General features: G+C 47.0%; 2 protein-coding genes across 6 annotated transcripts in view; one reads left to right on the forward strand and one right to left on the reverse strand.

The window, feature by feature from the left end:
• MCPH1 (microcephalin 1) overlaps nucleotides 1–18206 on the forward strand; it is a 249437-nt gene that overhangs the window by 142200 nt on the left and 89031 nt on the right. The window lies entirely within an intron of this gene.
• ANGPT2 (angiopoietin 2) overlaps nucleotides 1–18206 on the reverse strand; it is a 55033-nt gene that overhangs the window by 21526 nt on the left and 15301 nt on the right. For all 3 annotated transcript variants that reach the window (XM_029933767.1, XM_029933758.1, XM_029933777.1), the window contains exons 2-3: nucleotides 4445–4600; nucleotides 336–457 (exon numbers count right to left, since the gene is read on the reverse strand). In XM_029933767.1, the coding sequence (XP_029789627.1) occupies nucleotides 336–457; nucleotides 4445–4600 (278 nt within the window). The remainder of the gene's footprint in view (nucleotides 1–335; nucleotides 458–4444; nucleotides 4601–18206) is intronic.

The raw sequence follows: 18206 nt of genomic DNA on the forward strand, positions 1-18206 counted from the left end.
CCGGGCCAGTGATACTCTGATTCCGAGACATGGGCAGCATTTTGTCACGATTACCCAGCAGGATTGAGGCAGAGCTTTGGGAGTCACTGGGGGGGGGGGGGTCTTTAAGGAGCCAGAGAAGGAAGAGCTACTGAAGACGGGATTAGCAGGCACAGCCACTTCCAGACTTTTCCCCAGAGCCTCCCACCCCCTTCCCAGTGAGGTGTCCAGTCCTGACCGTGCGCAGTAAGAGATCTAGCGTTTTGGAAGCCGTGCTTATACAGTCCCATGAAAATAGGCTTCCAGATCTAAGAAAGCATGCAATTCTGGCTTATAAATTTGTGTGTTTTTATTACCTGTTCTTATCTTGTAATTTGTTTATTTCACTGGTCTGGTCCAAAATCTGTTTTTCCAATTTGCTGGTGGAAAGGGAATGCTCCAGAAGCTGAAGTTCAAGTCTTGTTGTCTGATTTAATACCTAAATGTAACAACAAAAAACTCCTATTTGTCATTTTTAAAGTTACACATAACTTCCTTTTAATTAAGTCAGCCAAATTATAGAAAACATAACTGAAGTGTTTTTTATTGACCCAACTATCTTATTTTGGCATATTCTTCATGTTCAGAAAAGCCTTGAAGTTCCCGGATCGCCTCAGAGTGTGGGGTTTTTTTCCTGTTGTTGTTGTTTTTTTACCGTGTCTTTTTTTGGAAAGCGTTTAGTAGTCCTGCACAGTAGTCTTGTGTCCGAGAAGACGATGCTGCTCTTCTTGGCCTGGCGTGTTTCAGCATTTCTTTCCCCACAGTGAGCCGAGTGGGAGTATGGCCTGGTTGGGCTCAGTACAGCAGAAGTTGTTGATAAATGAAGAAGGTTTTGCCTCTGCTCAGAATGAAATGTGGTTCCCGTGTCTGTCAGCGGCGACAGGGTTAGAAGACACGTTCTATAAACATATAGCTCATTTGTAGCCCAGCATTTCCGACTTTGTATTCACTCGGTTAGCCTTTTATTTTTTCTTTTCCACTTCTCTCTTCTCTCTCTCTCTCTCTCTCTCTCTCTTTTTAACTTTAAAAACCGTATCAGCCCGTTGGGGAACAGTAACGCATCAGTATGCAGTGGGAGCTCTGCTTTGCTCTGTAGGCCCCTCTGGCATATGCCATACGCACGGTCACTGTTCCTATTGTGTTCCAACAGCGTTCAGGATGAATTCTTTGGCGTTTGGCTACCTTGTAGCAGGAAGAACCTGTTACTCACATCCTCTGGGTCGTGGTTATTCAGGATGTGACGTCACGTGTAAGTGGAAGACAGAATTGTTGCCCAGGAATAAGGGTCCTTGAGAGAACCATTGTTTGCCCGGGGTCTGCCTCATTCATAAAAGGCTTGGCCTGGTCCCACCGAGCCGCTTCAGGGACAGTCCTGTCCTTGGTCAAAGCCGGATGAGTTCATACCATGAACTCATTCTTGTTGAATGAATGACGGCATTAGCCAGCAGAGAGATTGGGTTTTAATATTAACCCCTGGAATATAGATCTGGCCTACATCTTTCAGCCCAAATATTCTATGTCAGTTACTTCTAAAAGGAACTAGAAACTCGGGTCTTTTATGGAATTACTAAGGGCTGTGCAATGAGCGCAGTGGCCCAGAGGTGGGGGTCCTGACTGACTGAGGATCAACTGTGAGGTTTTTCTATCACTTTTCCAAAGGCCTCCAGCACAGGTGACTGTCTGTCCAGGTCAGTTGGTTGTCTCTCACCTGTGAGACCTCCGATCTCTGCCTGTCCCTCATTGTCCAGTTCAGTCGCCTCTGGGTCTGACAGGCTCGAAGAATCTTCTAGTCAGAAAATTTTGGGTTTGGATATAAACCCATGTCACACAGTAATTGCTCAACAAAAGCCTTAAGTAGGTTTGGTACATAATTTGGTCCCTTTTCTGGGTTCAGATATTTTGATGTGTTTAGTTGGACGTTATAGGCTGATTTCTTTCAGGTCTTCTTCCGATTTCCTGTTGTCATAGATCATATGATATCTAGTTTCACAACTGATGTTTTAAAAATGATGTGACCCAACCAAAGCTCAATAAAAACTAGGAAGACTGACTTACACCAGATGTAGCAAAGGTTTAAATCACTGCTACTCGGGGTGCCTGAGTGGCTCAGTTGGTTAATTGTCCGACTTTAGCCAGGTCATGATCTCATGGTTCATGGGTTGGAGCCCACATCAGGTTCTGTGCAGACAGCTCAGAGCCTAGAGCCTGCTTCAGATTCTGTCTCCCTCTCTCTCTGCCCCTCCCCCACTCATGCTCGTTCTCTCTCTCTCTCTCTCTCAAAAATAAAACCATTAAGAAAAGAGTAAATAAATCATTGCTTTATGTCTTACACTTTATTACCATTATCAGAAAATATAAGACATTTTTTGAGTAAGCTTGACTTCCCACTAGCTTTGCTATCAAAAGATGAGGGGTGTGACTTTAGGATTACTAATTTGTTTTAATAATTGTAGATATATTGATACATTTACATTACAGTGTTTATCTTTTCATCTTTAACTTGTATCACCTCTTGGGATTACAATTTTCATACCTTGTGAGTCCATTGTGTGATACAACTCTATTTTTCCTACATTGTTGTAATATTGTGGAAAGACTTGGTAAGAAGTAACTTCTTAGTCTATCCTCAGATGAAAATATTTTATTCTCCTACCACTTCCTGCTGTTTTCCCTGCTTTATCCAACAGTTCTTAGGGAGACGAGGAAAGAATGTCTGTACTGTTCTAGATGCGATCTGATTACAGTTGGGAGGCCCACACTTTCTCTCCCCTCGTGCCTCCTTCTGGCTGACGTCTGGCATTTCTTTCAGCTGAAGTAGCATGTAGAAATAATGCACCACTGAAAGTATTTACTATTAAATATGCTCTTTTATTTTAAGCATTACTTATAACTCAGAGTAAGAAGGTACTAACTTCATAAGTTATAGAGACCAGGAAGCAGATGCATCAGTATTGAGGCTTGAACTTGGAGCATCTCAATAAATTCCACCAATAGCACTTTTTTCTCACCTGGCCTATTCTTTTATTATTATTTTTTAATGTTTATTTATTTCTGAAGGAGAGAGAGACAGAACATGAGCAGGGGAGGGGTAGAGAAAGGGGGAGACAGGATCCGAAGCAGGCTCCAGGCTCTGATCTGTCAGCACAGAGCCCCACCACACAGGGCTCAAACTCATGAACTGTGAGATCATGACCTGAGCCGGAGTCGTGCACTTGACCGACGGAGCCCCCCAGGTGCTCCTCCCACCTGGACTGCTCTTATCTGGTCACAGCTAGTATGTCATTGGTCCCGACTCTGGATGAATTTTGTTTTAATGTTCTGATGTTCGATGTCTCATCTTGTTCTTCTGTTCTTTTCCTGTTTTTCTCTCCTGCTGCCCTTAATCAGCAGCAGCTCATAAAATCTGAAAGCTGCAAAGGAACTTCGAAGCCAGTCCTGGGTCAGCCCTCGCTTGGTAGTTAAGCTGTCGAGGCCCACGAGGGCCGAGGGCCATGTTCAGATTCTTCACCCAGGGGATGGCAGAAGCCCCCTGCGCCAGAGGTGCTGCCTGCAAACTCTTTGCCTCTTTGTCCATAAACTCGTGCCATAAGTGCTTTAACAGTTCTCTGCGATTTGGTTTTCTCTTGAAAGTTAGATTTAAGAACAAAGTCACTTGGGGCGCCGGGGTGGCTCAGTCAGTTAAGTGTCCCACTCTCGACTTTGGTTCAGGTCATGATCTCACGGTTGGGTGCGTGAGTTTGAGCCCCATGTCGGGCTCCACTTTGCTGGTGTGCAGCCTGCTTGAGGTTCTCTCTCTCCCTCTCTCTGCCCCTCCTTCTCTCTCTCTCTCAAGATAAATAAATGTAAAATTAAAAAAAAAAGTTTCTTGTACTCATTTTTTTACGTTATTTATTTTGAGAGAGAGAGAAGGAGAGAGGAGGGAGGGGGACGGAGAGGAAGAGGGAGAGAGAGAATCCCAAGCAGGCTCCATGCTAGCAGCACATTACCCAGCCTGGGGCTAGATCCCTCCGCTGTGAGATCATGACCGAAGCCAAATTCAGGAGTCAGATGCTCAACTGACTGAGCCTCCTGGGCGCCTCAGTGCTTTTCATCTCTTACATGAAAAGGTGAGGACTTGTCAAGAGTCCAGAAGATACCAGCACGGCAGAGGAGAAGTTATCTTATAGTTGTCAAGTATGCATCATATGAAATGATTTGAATGCCCTTAGTAGAACAAAATGTAATTTGACCTCAGCATTAAAAATGAAACCATATTCTAAATTATTGTCCAACCACAAATTGTTAGTTTCTTATCAGCTCATCTTTTTTTCTGCCGCGCTCTAGCTTTCTTCACTTGCCCAGTATTTAACTGAGTAGCCCTGCAGCGTGATTCCTCGCTAGCAGTTACTGGCCGGACCGTTAACGTGTGTTCTGTTCTGCTACTTACTTGTGCTTCAACATCCGTTAACTTCCGTGTTTGCTCCGCTGTTTGATTCAGTAAGTTTGTTCCTATTTCGATCATCACAGCCGTCTGGTTCTGAACTGCGTTCTGTTGTATCTCTACCATTTCTTTCTTCATGTTGTCCTGGATGTAATTCTCAAGCTAGAAAAAACATGTCACGAAGACAGTCAAATGATCAGAAACCGTATTCCTAAGAATTTTCCATTTCCCCTTAAAAAATCTGTTGGAAGACCCGTGCCCTGCTCTGGTCTTGTGTATTTTGTTTGTGTTTTCATTGCCAGGAGTTCAGCGCAGTGCGGTTGTGTGTTGATTTAAACTCTGAAAGCTCAGTAACATCACGTGTGAGAGACCAGCTCATCGCTTCTGGTCACCTGCAGGAGTCCACACTGTGGCCGGCCGGCCGGCAGGCGTTCTCCAGGCTGCGGCTCTAACCATGTCAGGCAGGAACTGAAAACTTGGTACTAAGCAGCATGGCTGTCTCTCCCTCGTTCCAGAGACTTGAGAAGTCTCAGACAGAGTATGAGGAAAGGCTCCCGTCTGGTTCCCCGGTAACAGAATCACCCTCACCTCCGCATTCTGCTGCCCGCCCCCCGCCCCCACCTTCCCTCTTACCTCGTTCCTCACACATTAGACCTTTGTCGCTTTTCCTAACATGCGTGCATTTTCCACAAACTCATCATTTCGAATACCAGGCAGACTCTAATCCTACACTCCTTCCTTCACCTGTGCACAAGGCCGGGCACGCGGGGCACGCCGGCTCATTGTAATATTAGCTTCCGCACAGGACGGTGAAGGAGCTAATTTCCCTGCAGTGGGCACAGATGCCTGTATCTTTGGCAGTAAGATTACATAATGAAATATAAATGCAGGACACCCAGGTGTGTGGGAAACAGCACGTGTCACCTGCTCCCTGATTCTCCCTGGACTCCAGGGATGTTGCTTAGCTCCTTCCTATAAACCCTATAAAACAGGATTTCTGCCTGGTCAGAGGAATGTTTGGAGGGTTCATGAAGCTGTGCTTTCACAGTCCTGCGTGATTGCATAACTTAAGATGCTTAAAACGAACGTAACTTCCTTTCTTCTCTGTGTGTCATGGCGAGCCAGCGATGGGAGCTACAGTGTGGCCATGGACCCAGACCGCAAATTCATGTAGCAGAGACCCCTACTCTTCTTTCTTTTTCTCATAGTTAGAACTCAGAATGTTTTTATTAAATTGAAAGATGAGTATAAAAAATGCTCATAATGCCTTTCTTTAAAACCTGTCCTTCTCTGAGCAGAAACCGTTTACAGAGTCGGTCAGCAAACAGCATTTGTCCTAGAACGTTAGCCACAAAGTCAGTCTGTGCTTCTGCCTGTCAGAGTGAGAAAACGGAATGGGAAGGGTGGACTTTCTTCCTCAGGGCTCAAGGGCTCCTTCGTTGGTACAATTTATTATTTTTGTTTTAACACTTTAATCATTTTTTTGAGAGGCGGGGGGAGGGGGGGCAGAGAGAGAGAGAGGGAGAGACAGAGAGAGAGAGAGAGAGAGAGAGAGAGAGAGAGAGAGTCCCAAGCAGGCTCCATACCCAGCACAGAACCCCATGTGGGGCTCAATCGATCTCACAACTGTAAGGTCACGACCAGAGCCAAAATCAAGAGTCAGACACATAACTGACTGTTGTGTCTTGACTGATATTATAAGTCTTAGGATTAAAGGTGCCTGGGTGGCTCTGTGGGTTAAGCGTCCGGCTTCAGCTCAGGTCATGATCTCACGGTTTGTGGGTTCGAACCCCACGTCAGGCTCTGAGCTGTCAGCCTACTTCAGATTCTGTGTCTCCCTCTCTCTCTGACCCTCCCCTGCTCATACTGTCTCTGTCTCTCAAAAATAAATAAAAAGCATTAAAAAATTAAAAAAAATAAGTCTTAGGATTAGTGCTAGTTAGAACTTTACGTTGTCTGCTTCTGTCGATGGCTTGCCGCTGACTCGGTCCCTCCGCCTGTGTGCTTCCTGTCCCCTCCATACTGGCTGTCTTGAGGGTGGATGGTCACTCCCAGGTTCTCCCCTGGTCCGTGGGCAGACGACACGGCATGAAACCTGACAATTACTACTCAGCTCTGATCATGTGTAAAATCTTGTCGTGGAAGCCGTTACGTCTCCGTAGGGAGCACAAGAGAGGAGACCACACTGTATAAAGCAAAATCATGTGCTGTTACCTGGCGGTCCCAGCGACGGCTCTCCTGCGGACTTCATAAACTCTGGAAGACGCAACCCTCGTCGGCCCTTCGTTAACTCCCGTAAGCTCTTTAGTGCCCGTGTCGTTTCTTCCCTTCCCCCGCCTTTTAAAATGATAACTTTTATGATTTAAATAGATAATTTATGAGAACTCCAAGAAGTTTGTTATTTCTTTCTTTCCCTCTCTTCTCTCTCTTTCACACACTCTCTCACACACACTTTCTCTCGCTCTCATCACCAAGGGAGTAATGGAATTTTTGAGGTTAAAGTTAAAGCCATATAAGTCATTGAGAGGAGTTGTCTTAGTTACTCTTAACACCCAGCAAAGATAATATTTAGAGAGGCTTATTCTGGGAAGTTTGGACTTATTAAAGACATACTCAAGCTGGAGTTTGGTTGAAGTCCATACTCCAAAGTCATAACTTACAAACTAGTATAAATAAAGGTGTTAATCTTCTCAGTGATTTTAGGAGTTAAGAACTAAATAAAAATGGTTCTGCCCTTTGTCACTCTAAGGCATACAACTGGAGGAAGAAAGTGGGTCTTTTAGTACCCCCTCCCCGCCACCCCATTTTAGAACTACTGAGTCAAATGTGGTTACAACTGTCAAGAGACATGTGAAGCTTGTTTATAATTTGATATTTTAAAGTCCTGTTCCCATTTAAAATTAGACTCAGGAACTAAAATAAAAGTTCCCAATATTTAAAAGGAAAAAAATTAACTTTATTGCTCTTTTTTCTAAGCTCAAAAACAATAGAATGCCAAGTGTCTTTTTATGTCCTTATTTTTTATCTTTTCAGGACTACAAAGTATCTGGGTACGGTGGGTGTGTATGTGTGTGTGTGATTAATCTTACACTGATGCAAACTACAGATTCACGTATGCATGAGCTGTGTGGGGGTGTATAGGTCTCATTTATATTGCCTATATGTGGAGTGTCTCTATATACTGTATAGTAGACAGTATATACAGCTAAGTAAAGTACAAGTCTACATGCTACCGACCCAGTGTCTAATTGAAGCCTTTGGCAAGGAAGTGGAATAGAAACAGAAATACCAAGGAGTAGACATTTGTGGGTTGATCCCTAAGAAGATGTGTGCTCTCACACGGGAAGCACTGAGATAAGATTTGAAGAGCAATGGGTGCTATGACAGTTGAGTGCTCCTTAACCACAAGGAAGAATGTCTTTAGCCCCAGGAGCGATAGCAGCAACACGAACCACGATCACTGTGGTTGAGGTCCGCTGCTCACTGCCGACACCCCTGCACCTGCGTCCACTCTTCCCGTGGGCTCGGGGTGCCCGGGACCCTACGTGCACGGGCCAGGACTGGCCGTCAGGAGGCCCTGCCTTCTGCTGCTTTTCTAGTTTATTGCCCTGGAACGTATTTCTGTTTAGTGTCACTTATTTTTTTGCCTGCAACTGAAACCCAGGAATAGAGAAATCTGCTGAGTGCAATTGCATTCTAGTAGAAGGAAGTCTTCGTTCAGGGAGAAACATGGGACAAGTAAGACCTGGACTCCCTTGGGACGCCTGGTGGCTCAGTCGGTTAAGCATCCGACTTCAGCTCAGGTCATGATCTTGAGGTTTGTGGGTTCGAGCCCCGCATCTGGCTTTGTGCTGACAGCTCAGAGCCTGGAGCCTGCTTCAGATTCTGTGTCTCCCTCTCTCTCTCTGCCCCTCCCCTGCTTGTGCTCTCTCTCTCTCTCTCAAAATACATAAATTACCATTAAAAGAATAAATGTAAGAAAATCTCCCGGCCGCAGTGTCCTGCACCACTCCCCTTGGGCAGCCGTTTCCCGAGCCGTCATCCACGCTTAGCCGTCCTTGTCAAATCAGCCCGAGATTTGTGACCCTCCAGGGGATGTGGCTCTTCCTCACCTCACACAGGTGGCTTCACACACTCATGTTTTGCTGGAATGTCTGACGTTGCTTTCATGTCAGAAGACCCTTATGCAGTGATCCTGCACCCTGTCGCCCCCAAAGTCCCGACTGCAGTTTGAAAGGCGGTGTGGACATTCACTTTTGCCCGTTCTGGGCAAGCACTGTGGGGCTAAGCGCTGCAGGCATGGGTCCCTGAGCATTTCTCTTTCCTTAGAATTCAATTAATTATCCAAATTCAGTGAGCATTCGAAGGCACTGTACCCCCGGCATGACGGTTGAACGGATCGGGGCCCAGTGTTGGTCCAAGTTGCTAACAGAGATCGCACTCAAAACAGAGTCTTTAAAAATTGGCAGCACATTGAAGGTCAAGCAAGCAGAGTAAACTATTTTAACATACATAGAGATGTATATTTTGTAATGTGTCTGATTACTCTTTCAACATTTGCAACGATTGTATTTGACAGGAAAAATAAATGTGTTTGCAAGGTAACTGTGGCAGATTGATTACACGTGAAGACAGTCCGCTTGCTATCTTTGATCTCACCAAGATTATTATCATTATTTTTTCGACTGAAAGGAAAGTAATCTTGAAGTTGGCTGGGGAGAGGAAAACACAGAGAGCATACGAAAACTATCGCCAACTTCGGCATCTCGATCTTGGCCCCGTACCAACTAGAGGGTCCTGGTCGAGAAATCGTTTCTGTGTAAATACGGCTCCATTCCTGATCCCTTGTAAGTAAGCGGTTTTCATCCATCTGAACGATCTAACCTCCCAGGAAAGGTTCCACTGGGAATGTCTTATTCTCCAACATTTCCACTTAGAAACAAGTTACCGCAGCTGTTCTCCCTTGCACACGTGTATCCCCAAAAAAGGTGTTTTTTTTTCCTACCTCAGTAATGATTCCTGACGTGATCCTTTCTTCCACCTCCCCCCCAACCGTGCCTGGGTCTTCTGGACTGTCACCCAGCCCCCGACTGTCCTCTGGCAACCCCACCCTGCGTGTGGTGGCCACTCCGAAGCTCAGGTCCCTCCATCGCGGTGCCTGTAAGGTGAGGTGCAGACCCCCACTTGGCGGCGCGCACGCCTTCTGTCTGTACGGTCTGATCTGCCAGCCTGTGTCCCTCTGCACGCACCTTGCGCCAGGCGGTGCAAGATCACTTAGGCCACTTGTATCTCCTGCCTCTGTCTGCGTCGCCCTGGGTCTGGGGCCCTTGCCCGTGTGCAGTCTGCCCTGCCCCACAGCGCCCCCCCTCGCACCTGGGCCCTTGCCCGTCTGTGGCCCTGCGCTGCCCCACGGTGGGCCCCCCTCACACCTGGGCCCTTGCCCGTCTGTGGCCCTGCGCTGCCCCACGGTGGGCCCCCCTCGCACCTGGGCCCTTGCCCGTCTGTGGCTCTCTCCTCAAAGGTCTCCACTGAACTGTGCTGTGTTTAGATACCAAAAAAAAAAAAAAAAAAAAAAAAAATCTTGTGCTTGTTTTTGATTAAACAAACCTCCTGCTACTATAGATTATGTTCTCATTTGCTTGGGATGTGGAAATTCTGGAGCCTTCATCAGCCACACCCCCTAGTAACAACAAGTGAAGCCTTTGCTCTTAAATTAGTTTGAAAACTTGGATGCAAGATTATTAAATCCAGGGATTTTCTGTTTGGAAGGCTTTTGACCTAATGTTCTTGGTTCCCTGGCATGAAGAAACCGAAACAACTTTTGAGGTTTTCAGACAGAAAAGTGGCACAATGGGCCTTCTGCCCACTGCTTATAACGTGGGTGGTGGTTGGTTGGTTGGTTTGTTTTGTTCTTAATCTAGAGCCTTTACTTCTAGGCAGTTACGTGCTCAGCAGGATTTAGGGAGAGAAGCAGACCTGAAAGAGGCGGAGGCTGGGAGATGCCGGTTCGGGGGACCTGTCCGTCCTCCGACACACTCATAGGACTTGGAGGGGGCAGGCGTGTTTGCCTGGGCATTGGGAGATGATGTTCAGACACCCCGTGAGCTGGAAAGTTCTCTGCTGCTTCTTTGTATGGACGCCATACTTCACTTCACTCAGCCTGGAAAAGCCGGCATCGCAGCCGTGTGCCTCCGTGGACTGTCAGTAATTTCACTTTCTCCCCCGGGCCAGTGTAAGGTGCCTCAGGAGACAGGGGAGCCCGGGCCTGCTGGGGTAGGCTTTCCAGGTCGCTAATGAGCAAGCCTGTCTCCATCCTCCGCTCCGTGGACCCCACCCCACAGAGGATCTTTTAGGCCCTTCCTGTAACTGATTTGTTCCGATCTCTTTTTTCAGGGTTTTTCCCTATTAATAATTTAAAAGTGACTTTCTGTTATCTGGTACTGTGTCTAGATAACCCCTTTCCTATTTTCATGAGTCACGAAGAGACTACACGTGTGCTGTTGGGGCCTGTAAACTTGGGGACGGCGGAATCGGGCTTCAGGCCCCAGTTGTGCCGTGCTGACGTTCATAGCTTGGCCCCCGCCGCCTGTGACTGAGAAAACTGTCAAGGACTTGAACACACCGCTGGGGCTGTGCTCCCTGGGGTCATAAGTCTTTGCTTTCACTTGTGAGCGCGACTACACATCTCTCTTTGACGTTTAATTGGGGGTTTTTGTCACGTAAACTCACATCTCTTTGCTTCTTTCCTGTACCATCACCCCGGAATCTAAGGAGAAAGTGTATTTTCCCCTCAAAGCCTTCTAGTTATTTCCTAGTGAAAAATGGCTATTTTCTTCCTCAATAGCAGCCATTTAAAATACGCACAGGCTTACATATACTGAAGCCAGTTTGGTAACATACATTTGTTTGGGCATTTCATACGGGAAAAGGTCATGTTTTACTTATGTGTGGCTTTTTAACAGGTTGTTAAGGTACATATATACTTGCCCAAATATTTACGGGAGCTCGGACTCACAACATTTTTTTTTTTTTAGTGTTTACTTATTTTTGAGAGAGACAGAGCATGAGCAGGGGAGGGTTGGAGAGAGAGGGAGGCACAGAATCTGAAGCAGGCTCCAGGCTCTGAGCTGTCAGCACAGGGCCCGACGCAAAGCTCACGAACTGTGAGATCATGACCTGAGCTGAAGTCAGACGCTTAACTGACTGAGCCCCCCAGGCGCCCCTCTGGCTCACAACATCTTATACATACTCAGAAGTCGAGGAGCAAGTAAATGCTGCAGATACTGTAAGGTGATGTACATTGTTATATAAAGCGAGAATGGGGGCGCCTGGGGGGCTCAGTTGGCTAAGCGTCCAGCTTCAGCTCAGGTCATGATCTCAGGGTTTGTGGGTTTGAGCCCCACATCAGGCTCTGTGCTGAGAGCTCCGAGCCTGGAGCCTGCTTCAGATTCTGTGTCTCCCTCTTTCTCCAACCCTCCCCTGCTCTGTCTTTCTCTGTCTCTCAAAAATAAATGAAACACATAAAAAAAAAAAGATTTTAAAGCAAGAATGACAATTGCAATTTACAGCTGCAAAATGATTTTATAGATGTTGACTTCTTTATATATGAACATATAAATATATTTATGTACTAGATATATATTTCTTTGTATATTCATTAATATATTTCACTTGGTTCTCTTACTTCCTTCACTTGTTTTCCCCCAACCAGAGCCAGGGACAAAGGCATGCCCGCAGGAAGTTTATTTAGGAAGTGGTCATGGGGAAGGCCGCAGAAGACGGCAGAGCCAACAGGGAGGCTGGGGCTGGTGCAGACATGGGCTTGGTTGGCCACCCCTGTGGCCGTGACCAGTGACGGATCCCACAGTGACCTCCTGTGGGGCCGTAGGAAATGAGTTTCAGAACTGAACCATCCACCTGTTTCGGGGAGGGGACGGCTCCCATCCCTCTGGGTAAGGACAGCCCCAAGGGTGTTGGCCGTGCCACACTTCGGGGCTGCTTGCAGGTGCTCCCGAGAGGCTGGTGTGGCATCCGCAGCTGGCTTGGGGCGGGCGGGAAGCAGGGGTCCTGTGCTGGCCCTGCCAGGCCTGGGTGTGGCTGGCAGAGGTGTTCCTCAGACAGCAGGCCGGTGCTCCCAGCCCAGCCTCCAGATGCCAAACCCGAGGCCAGAGCCCTACTGTGCCTGCCCCCGCCATCCCACAGACCAGAGCTGCCAGGACGGAGGGTGAGGCCAAGACGCAGGGGTGCCCGACTCGCGTCGCATCAGCAGTGCTGGGCGGCGGGAATCTGGAGCCTGCTCACGGCTCGCTGCGGGCAGAGCTGCCCCTGGGAGCCGCAGTTCTGGGAAAGGGCCAGCCCAGACCCCCGAGCGGACAAGGGTGTAGCCGCTAAAGCCACTGGGAACTTGACTTTCAGCATCAGCAAACCCTGTCCACACACTAGACCTTCGGCAGACTTCTGCTTTGGTCTAGTTCTTGGGATATTTTGTTCTCGGCTCAGGAGATGCTGGTGACGCTTCCTACGGAGGCAGAGAGGGAACAGAAAGCTATTCTCTTCCTGGTGAAATGAACCGAATTATCAGTGATTGCAGTGGAAACTGTAGTTGCTGTTGAAATTCCGTTCTGGGAAGGAGATTGATGCGTTTTTGCTGCAGTACACTGGAGATTTCTTTTTTAATGAGACCAGCATGTTCTTGCCTCTCTAAAAACTAAGGTGCACTGAGAGAAAAGATGAAGTAAGCAAATATGTGCGTGTCTTTCTTTGGCAGATAGTACCTTTGAAACGTGTGTATTCACAGACATGCTTCTGTATAAGCACGTTTGTCCTCTTGTGTGGAGATGGAAGCAGAAAGATACAGATGTGTCCCTTCTCACTCCTCTGTGGCATGACAGGCTGAGAAGCTGAGGGGAGAAGGGCTGTAGAACTCGGTACTGAGGGTACCGGGGCCTGGATCGCAGTGCTAGCTCTCAGCGGAGTGAAGACTAACCCCGCTTGCCAGGGCCACGTCCACGCTCTCCCCACCACACTGATGTGCCTGTCCTCACCTAGAGGAATGTGCCTCGGATGTTTGTAGTGTTACCTTTTCACTTCGGCCCTGAAGGAGTCAGATCCCAAAGCTCGTCTGTGTCTTGTATCTGCCCTGTTTCTGCTGTCTCTTTCCGTACTCACGGGGCTTTGCTCAAATCCTGCAGAGATTTCTAGGGACAAGACAGAGTGATCATCTTTGGAGTAGGCTTTTTTTTTCTTTTTAACATGAAATAACAATGACTATGCTAGGTGGCTCAGAAAGGAGGGGAAAGGCTAGAGGAAGACTTTCATCTTGCAGATATTTCCAAGGCAAACTAGTTACAAGGAGGCCTGGAAGCCTGTGTGGTCTCTTTCACAGGAAGGTGGGGGACAGGGATTTGGGAATGCAGTGGGCATGCTCAGGGAATCCCAGGGATTTGGGAATGCAGTGGGCATGCTCAGGGAGTCCCAGGGATTTGGGAATGCAGATGGGCATGCTCAGGGAGTCCCAGGGACTTGGGAATGCAGTGGGCATGCTCAGGGAGTCCCAGGGACTTGGGAATGCAGTGGGCATGCTCAGGGAGTCCCAGGACTGGGCCTTGAGCACCCTGCTCAGTGCTGGCCCATCAGAGTAGACCGTCAGCCAAGCGCTCTGCTAGCAAGCCCAAAGCGGGAGAGAATTGGGGGTTAACACTGGAAGCCTCTCAGTGGACAGTGCATTGCTTTGCATGAGAATTTAGCAGAAAAGTATTCCACCTTCTGTATATGATTGTACCACCGACCCACTGTCGGCAAGGTGTATTTTTATGGTATTTTCTCACTATGCCTGACAGCCCTCTTCAGAACTGTTCATATTCTCACATCAGTGTGGCTACTGTGGATTAGCAGAAATGGAGACTGTATATTTATATATTTCCACATCTTCCGCAAAGGTTGAACAAGGCCCCCTGAACCACACACAGCAGTTGCTGCAGTAATAATCCTGGGAAATATTTAGGCAAGTGTGTGCTTTTCACTTTGATTTTCATTGTCAAAAAGCTATAGCTGCAGCTTTCTTAATTTCATGATTTAGTAACGACTCAAGTTCATAGTTTTCGGAACCATTTAGGAGGGAACCATGTACCCCTTCTAAAGTCTGACATTAGATGACCTCTCATCTGACCTCTGGTTCAGTCTTCATTCTCACAAGCTTTTAAAGCTACAGATTTTTCATATCTATTCACATACTTCAGGGGCCTGTGTGCACATACTTTACGAAAATGCACACTTACCTGGACTTTGCAGGAGCAAAGTGATCAACCTTTTTTTTTTTTAATGTTTTATTTATTTTTGATACAGAGAGACAGAGCATGAGAGGGGGAGGGGCAGAGAGAGAAGGAGACACAGAACCGGAAGCAGGCTCCAGGCTCTGAGCTAGCTGTCAGCACAGAGCCTGACGCGGGGCTCGAACCCACGAACGCGAGATCTGACCTGAGCCGAAGTCGGAGGCTTAACCGACTGAGCCACCCAGGCAAACCCCCCCCTTTGTTTTTTTAACTCACATTAGATAATATAATTTATTTGTTTAATTAGACTATGTGAATTTTTAAAGCTGAACATTAGTTTTTAAGGCAGTAATGCATTTCTAAAATGTGTTATTTATTTTGAGAGAGAGAGAGCATGCACGAGGTGGGCAAAGGGGAGAGGAAGGAGGGGCAGAGAGAGGGGCAGAGAGAATCCCAAGCAGGCTCCGTGCTGTCAGCACAGAGCGGGTGGAGGGGCTCAGTGTGACCACCCATGAGATCGCGACCTGAGCAGAAACCAAGAGTGCGACGCGTAACAGACTGAGCTGCCCGGGCGCCCCAGCAGTGATGCAGTTTTAAGCATGTTAGCAACTTATTTTAAACCTGAGCCACAGTAAATTTTTTCTAACCAGCCACAGTACAGCAAGAGCAAAACAATATTCAGTGCCCAAGTTATGTGGCAAGACAGAATAGTGTGACTTTTTTTTAACTAATTTTAAGTTCATTTCTTGATCTGAAATTTGACGAGACGTGTATTAAGTATGTTTCAAAGTATTTTCTGTCCACCTCTGAGATGCTGACAGCCGAGAGGGGCTGCCGTTCGCTGTGGAAGGCCAGACCAGAGCCCTGAGACTCTCTGCCTTGCCTGCGGCTCGCAGTGCGGGGGCCGTTCCAGGAGCCACACACACAGGGCTCTGGGCGCAGCTGGGGGCTGCAGATAGTGATTACAACTGTGGACAAATCAGGGAGCTTCTAATTATGTCTTCCCAGGCCTGCTGACCTGAAATAAGAGAGTATCTTGCTACAAAATATATGTTGTACCAAACTTCTCTTTTACAAAATACCAGTTCTAGGTATTTTGATGCTTCTGATTCATCTTTAGAGGGAGTTTTATTTCCATCTTTTGTTTCAGGGGCATACCATTCATACACTGGGGAGTCACTTTCTCTCCAGTTGTTGAGTAAGAACAGGTAGGCAAAATTTGGCCATAAATTCATATGGAGATTAAATGCACTTTATTCTATTTCTATAGGACTACCTCCCCTAAAGTAATTTTTGCATGGAGTTTCAGTCTAAGAAAGGATCCATTTAAATAAAGGCACCGATGTGGCATAGAGAGCCGTGTACTTTGCAGCAAGATGACCTCGTTTCCATACTCACATGCTATACATAGTCTGTTAATCTGTCCACATCAAGAGGACTTGAGAAGTGTTTTACAGCCAGTTCTGTGATTCCAGATTGAAACTGCAGAGTAACATTCCTTGATGAGCACTTTCCACTAGTTCCTTTCTCACAACAGAATGATTATTTTGATTTATCAGGGTTACTCCCTGGGTGCTGATTTGATGTGTTAATATACTGCAATTCAATAGTTTAAAATAACAGAATGGATTGCTGGTAAAATTGAAATGCTGTCACAAGCATCAATGAGCAAAAGAAGTCACGCAGAAGAATACTTATTACATGATCCCATTTGTATCGTGTTCAAGAATAGACCAAAGCTGCTGATGGTGACCAGAGTCAGAATAAGGGTTCTGGGGGGGGGGGGGGTTGAGCTGTTGTGGGGAGCAAAGGGGCACAGGAGAGGTTACTAACTGGGCAGGAACGGGGTGGGGCGGGGGGGAGCTTCTGAGGTACTGGGAATGTTTTATATCTTGACCTCAGAGCCAGTTACATGAGTAAATTCATATTTTATAAGTTCATGAAGCCGTCGAATTAAGATTAGTACACTTTTTACACTTACTCAATTTTAGACCTCAATAAAGAGATGTTTTTTTAAGGAAAGGATCTTAAAAATGAAATGTTTGACAGATTTTGCTGTGACACCATGACCCTTGTTGTGAGTGATTTTTTTTTTAACCTCTGTCTGTAGCTTTCATCTGGGTGTCCCTAAATACTGCCTAAAAAAGTGAACTTGGAAAAGCAATTTCACAGCGAACGCAGAGAGCTATAGATTAAACTGTTCCAGCTGCTCAAAGAGGGTTAAAAGTATTCAGCTAGGTAAATTAGGAATTTAACATTCCAAAACTCAATTCTTTCCGGATCAAGCATAAAAGGCATTTGCTCTTGGAAGACCAAGAAAGAATTCATGCAGTTCCCATTAGTCTAAAAATAAATAATAAATAAATAAATGTCTGAGTCATGGGTTGCATTTTGTTGAAGTTCAGTGGCTTCAAGTTTAGGAAGAAAACGATTTATTCTCCGAGTAGCTGAGCCACCCATTGCCCATTGGAATGAACACAAAATTACTCTGACAAAAGTGAAACCCACGAATTAGTCCATTGAATTTAATCACATTTTGAGTTATTCCAATTCAAGTCATTCCTGCTTGAGCAACCTTTTGAAAACCAGAGTAGAGGGGCGCCTGGGTGGCTTAGTCGCTTGAGCGTCCGGCTTGGGCTCAGGTCATGATCTCAGGGTTTGTGGGTTTGAGTCCTGCGTCGGGCTCTGTGCTGACAGCTCAGAGCCTGGAGCCTGCTTCGGATTCTGTGTCCCCCTCTCTCTCTGGCCCTCCCCTGCTCATGCTGTCTCTCTCTGTCTCTCAAAAATAAATAAAAAACATGAAAAAAAAAACCCCACCTGAGTGGCGTAGCTTTGTTTGTGTTGGGTTACGGTGGAGAAGCGGTGGTGATATTTGTGAACGCCTCATGGAGTTGCCATGCTTGCACAGAGTTTGAGGCCCTTCCACCCAGGGTGTGAATCCAAGCTCAGCTGCTAGCTACCAGGTCAACTTGTTTCTAACCTCACATTTCTCATTTGCAAATCACATATGTAAATGCCCGCCTGAGCTCTGCCGGCATGAAAACCGAATGGAGGAGGTTAGCACGGTTCCCAGACTGTCTGCCAAGGAACCCTGGGTCCCTGCAGCGAACGCCTAGGAGCAGTGGGGGACAGTTTAGTTAGTGTTCAAGGGAAAGGCCACAGTGCTCCACACCTGTCAGCCACCAGAAGATTTCGGATCGCAAAGCAGCCGCGGTTTCCTCGCCGATGGGCCAGGCCTGGAGCACAGCGGGTCTTCGGTGGCTGTAGCCGCGCCGAGCGACAGCGGGGAACCTAAGCGAGGCGGCAGTGTCCTGCCCGGTGCCCGCAGGTCCACCCTGCCGGTCGGCCTGCTCTCGCTCTGACCTCCCTCCCCGTAGTCCACATGCGCTGCGTAACTGCAATCACTCCGATTTCCTATGTTTATTGTGAAATCAGTAAATGGATAAGACCAATATTTGACTGTCCTCCCTGCTGAAACCGTTAGTTAAACAGCCCTC

This window comes from Suricata suricatta, chromosome 1 (assembly GCF_006229205.1).
Source record: "Suricata suricatta isolate VVHF042 chromosome 1, meerkat_22Aug2017_6uvM2_HiC, whole genome shotgun sequence".
Classification (NCBI taxonomy): domain Eukaryota; kingdom Metazoa; phylum Chordata; class Mammalia; order Carnivora; family Herpestidae; genus Suricata; species Suricata suricatta.